The 5000-nt window shown below is 43.5% G+C and overlaps 1 protein-coding gene across 6 annotated transcripts in view; it reads left to right on the top strand.

Moving 5' to 3' along the window:
• Positions 1 to 5000, top strand: part of LOC143037463 (uncharacterized) — a 198919-nt gene that overhangs the window by 167166 nt on the left and 26753 nt on the right. For 5 of the 6 annotated variants that reach the window (XM_076205715.1, XM_076205713.1, XM_076205711.1 and 2 more), the window contains 3 exons: positions 1365 to 1463; positions 3320 to 3427; positions 4010 to 4229. In XM_076205715.1, the coding sequence (XP_076061830.1) occupies positions 1365 to 1463; positions 3320 to 3427; positions 4010 to 4229 (427 nt within the window). Of the gene's footprint in view, positions 1 to 1364; positions 1464 to 1964; positions 2064 to 3319; positions 3428 to 4009; positions 4230 to 5000 lie in introns of all 6 variants that reach the window. The other variant, XM_076205712.1, reaches the window with a different exon arrangement.

Raw genomic sequence — 5000 nt, 5'->3', positions numbered from 1 at the left:
TTTGCTTTCTATATAAGCAGAAGAAACATAGAAAAGACCAATATTAAGGAGTTTCATGGCTTGCTCTATGAAATAAATTATGCGATATAAACATATATAAATCTATGAAGTATCAAGGCTTCAATTCTTTTTTCCATACAGAGTGCGCATTTCAACAATGATTGTGTTCACAAGTTTGATGAACATTTGAAAACAGGGCTATGTAGGGCTACATAGGTCTACATAGGATAAACGAGATAGACATATAAATCCATGAAGTATCAGGGCGTGCTTTGTTCCACACAAACAGAAGACACATAGTGATATGATTAATGTTTACAATTTTGATGATCCACTGGAAACAGGGCTACATAATGTCAACGACATAAAAACATATGGAACTTCACGGCATCCCTACTTACTCCACACAATCAGCAGACACATATTCACAGGAATGATACTCATAAACTTGGTGACCATTGAAAATAGATCGTGCCTTAGGCTTACAGTACATATGGACTTCAACCACAGATGGCAAGATTGTGAATGATTATGGAATATAACATGTAACACTCGAGAAAATGGTCTTATGTTTAACAGACACAGGGCTCACACACTGGCTTCAAGGCATTGCGCATTCACTGGACAACAGAGGGATCTACAAGGGAAGAAGATTTACTGCTGTATATACTAACTGCTTTCAGAGAACATAGTGCACATAGTCACGTTTGACAAGCTTGAAGGACACAAAGTAAATAGGCCACGCGATGGTAAGCAATACACATTGTGATGAAGACTGTACCTGCTATCAGGTGCTTGAGAACTTGAAACACTAACAGAATCTGTATGATTGCACAAATACAGTATATGTACATATTCTTTTTTCAGTCTTCACCCACTTATTGACTACAGGGGCACATGCATCAAGATGCAATCCGCTCACAGATGACAGGGAGAGACTTGATGTTCCTAGCAGGAACACATATACTCAGAGAACACTAGGATCTTATTTTGTATAGTCACAGAGCACAGGATGTATACACTGGTAATTGACACATGCTTATAAACATAGTCATTGTAGAGACTCACTTAATGAAAACAGTGCATGATTACAAATGATGGCAAGTGACACGAAACACAAGGATGCACACTGTGTCCAGACATCACTTCCTTAAAAAACACAATGATGCACCGGAAGACCGGGGTTCACCCAATCACATAACACCCACATGGCCAGCGGCAGAGATACCACGGGGGATTTCAATCTGGAAATAGGCGAGGGTGATGACTACGAGAAGGACTAGAAGGAAGACCACGACTACTTCCTAACATATCCTTTAGGGGAAGGACCCGTTTCATGACCTTCGTTTTCCCCCACCCCCCAGGGCGATCCCGGACCCCCGGGGCGCCGCGGCCCCCCAGGTCCCGCAGGTCTTCCCGGAACCAACGGAGAGAATGGCGAACCCGGAAGTGAAGGACTCACCGTAGGTTCTTCTTTAAGGGTTCCTCTCGGCTTTGTAGTGGCAGCCTCCCTTGCCGAAGGAATACGTGGTGTGAGGATCCACTGAACAGGGCCCACGTCCACCGTCTTCCTTCTTTGTATAACCCAGCCAACCCTATTAACCTCTGCTACCTGAGATGCATCCACATCGACTGCTGCTATGAATACTATCTTTACATTACACCAACTCTCGCCAGGAGTCGTCCTACCCAGCCCACTCTCTGGCACACGGTGTGTTTCCTATACGAAACACAAGCAATTGGCTGACAGGCGACACGCTAAACATAACAAGTGAAACTACAGGCATCCTTCCTGCAGACACCTAAGCCACCACCTGAAGAACAGGTGGTTGGTCAATTTGAAGAACCTCTTGCTCCAGTCCCCACATCCCCCCTTGCCCATCCATTGCCCGCAACCTCCATCTGAATAGTGGAAGGTTCCTATGCTGACTAACTCGGCCGGTCTGTTCTCCCTCCTTCGCCAGGGTAAACGTGGTCAACGGGGACCTAAGGGGGAGATCGGAGACCACGGATTCCCTGGATTCCCAGGTTCGAAGGGTGTCAGGGGCCTGACCGGACCCACAGTACGTGGTTCTTATCCAGTTCCTTCCTTCCTTCCTTCCTTCCTTCCCTCCTCCCTCCCTTCCCTCCTTCCTTCCTTTTTTTCCTTCTCTTCCCTTTCTTCCTACATTTTTTTTCTTCCCTTCCCTTCCTTTCACTCCCCTTCCCTTCCCTTCCCTTCCCTTCCCTTCCCTTCCCTTCCCTTCCCTTCCCTTCCCTCCTCTTCCCTTCCCTTCCCTTTCCTTCCTTTTCCTTCCCTTTCCTTCCTTTCATACTTCCTTCCTTTCTTCCTTTTTCCCTTCCTTTCTTTCCTTCTTCCCTCCCTTCCGCACTTCTTTCCTTCCATCCTTCTTTCCTTCCTTTCTTTCTTTATTCCTTCCTCCCTCCCTATTCCTCCCTTCTCCTTTCCTCACTCCCTATTCCTCCTTTCTTCCCTTCCATCCTTCCTCCCTATTCTTACCTCAGTCCCTTCCTTCATTCATTCCTACATTTCTTCATTCCTCCCTCTCTTCCTTCCTCCCTCCTTCCCTTACTTCCTTCCTTCTTTCCATTCTTCCCTCCTTCCTCCGTCTCTTCCTCCCTTTCTCCTCTCTGTGTTACCCTCAGCCAGCCAGCCAGCTCGTGCTTTTCTACCTCTCTCCTTCATGAGCGTTACATACTTCCCCTCAAATGAACTCCTCTCCTCTCCTCCCTCCTTTCGTTTCAATCTTTCTTCCTTCCTCCTCCTTTCCTTCCTTTCTCCCTCCCTCCTCACTCTTTTTTCCTTCTTACCTCCATCCTCGAACTGCTATCGTTTCCCTGTTTGTCTCCTTTGCCTTTACCATCATTTTCAGGATTTTTTCATTGATGTTACATGATATACCTTCAACATGAGGTAAAGTTGCTTTCGCTTGTAGCATTTTTTGTGTGGCTGACAATATTTCCGCAACCTTTGACACCAGCTCGTCACTCCCTTTTGTCTACCTTGTACAGTTGAGAGGATTTCCACCTGGTACATTTGATGATGAGAAATGGTTTAGGTGAAAGTCTGGTTACGAAATGGGGTATACCAAAATCCCTGACAATTTATATTGTCATGTGTTCGTTTTACCTTTACACATGAATGCACTGTGCTACACCAGCCATATCACGCGAGTATGTGGACCATACGGAAATCTTGCCAACTGTGCTCCTGTTGTTGTTGATATTGCATGAACCAAGAAGCAAATGAATAATAGAATATTATACCGAAGCCCTCTTCTACTGCCGATACACCGTGTACGTTCTTGCTTTGAGCTAGGGCCAACCAGGCCCCCCTGGACCTCCTGGACGTCTTGGTGAGCCTGGAACTCGAGGACCTCCAGGACCAGCAGGAGCCACGGGCAGTTCAGGACCCCCAGGAACTGCGGTGAGTATCAGGCTCAAAGGAGTCATTCATACTAAGGGAGGAATTGTTATAAAACAGAGCTACACCATCGTTACTATTACTGTTGATATTAATCTATGAGTACTTTGTAACGATCACAGTAAAATTAATTTTACTAGCATTACTATTACCATTATCATTGCTATTTATTTTTCTTTGTTAGTTTTGTATGGTACTTTATTTAATTTGTTCATTATAAAACTGAAAAAAGAGTAAAGTTGATTTTCCTTTGGCCAAACTTGTTGGCCAAAGAGGCGTCCATAATCAGTTGATACAAAACTACTATTATCATACGTGGATTCCTTATCACGGACACCTTATCAAGGGAATCACTAAGTACATAAATTGCATCTGTAATAACAATGTTAATGTAGCACTATTTTTACGGACATAATTTTGTATGATATAATATTTTTGCTATCGCATCTACAGATGCGATTTTTCCTTTTTCATATCAATATGTACTTCGAATATTTTCTTACGCTAGCGGATGCCCAGATACATTCTTAAAGTTAATGATATAAAAATCAGATGTCTTTCTAAAACTTGGATTCTTTTCGACAGGGCCTAGTAGGACCTAAGGGCAACACGGGTTCTCAAGGTCTTCCAGGTTCCTCGGGACCCCCAGGACCCCGAGGAGAGGCCGGTCAAAGAGGGCTTCCAGGGGATGCAGTCGTGGTCGAAGGGCCTGCTGGACCCGAAGGGCCACCAGGGACCCAAGGGCTTCCTGGTGCTCCTGGTATCGATGGACTTCCAGGTCGACCGGGCAAGGACGGAGATCAAGGTGGGCAAGAAAGGACTATCACAGAAGTATTATAATTACCTGTTATGAGAGACCACAGTACTTCTTTTACACATCTTCCATAGCCTTTTCACCATAGTGACGCCCTATATAGATTGAAACCACATTTTATTCTAGTCTTCCATACAGTTGAATAAAACAATTTAGCATTAATCAAAACAAAATCTGTAGACATCGTCAACATAGGGAATAAGTCAACAAAAGAAAAAATCAAAAGGTGTATAGGAAAACTCAAAGTTAATAAAATACCAGGCCCTGACAGTTAGCATCTAAGAATCTTAAAGGAAATGAAAAATTAGATTGATGTTCCATTAGAAATTATTTTCAAGAAATCCTTCATATCCGGAGATGTCCCAAGAGAATGGAAGCTAGCTAACGTTACTCCCTTATTCAAAAAAGAAACCAAACAACTACAGGCCTATAAGCTTGACTTCATTCGTAGGAAAAATCATGGAAACTATCATCAGAGATGCTATCGAACATCATTTAGAAAGTAACTATTTGAGCAATGATAGCCAGCATGGATTCAGGCGGAAACGTTCTTGCGTGAGTAACTTACTCGAATTCTACAACACAGTCATCTCGAAATATGACTAGAGAAACAATATAGCTTTAATATATCTAGACTTTGCAAAAGCTTTTGATACCATCCCCCATGAAAGACTACTTACTAAATTAGCTTCACACGGAATAAGGGGTTGCTTATTAAGTTGGACTAGAAATTGGTTAAACGATCGAAAACAGAGCTCTTCT

This window comes from Oratosquilla oratoria, chromosome 22 (genome assembly GCF_046742065.1).
Source record: "Oratosquilla oratoria isolate Oo_2021 chromosome 22, ASM4674206v1, whole genome shotgun sequence".
Taxonomy (NCBI): Eukaryota; Metazoa; Arthropoda; class Malacostraca; order Stomatopoda; family Squillidae; genus Oratosquilla; species Oratosquilla oratoria.
The sequence above is the reverse complement of the archived record's forward strand: the minus strand, read 5'-3'. Positions and strand labels throughout refer to the sequence as shown.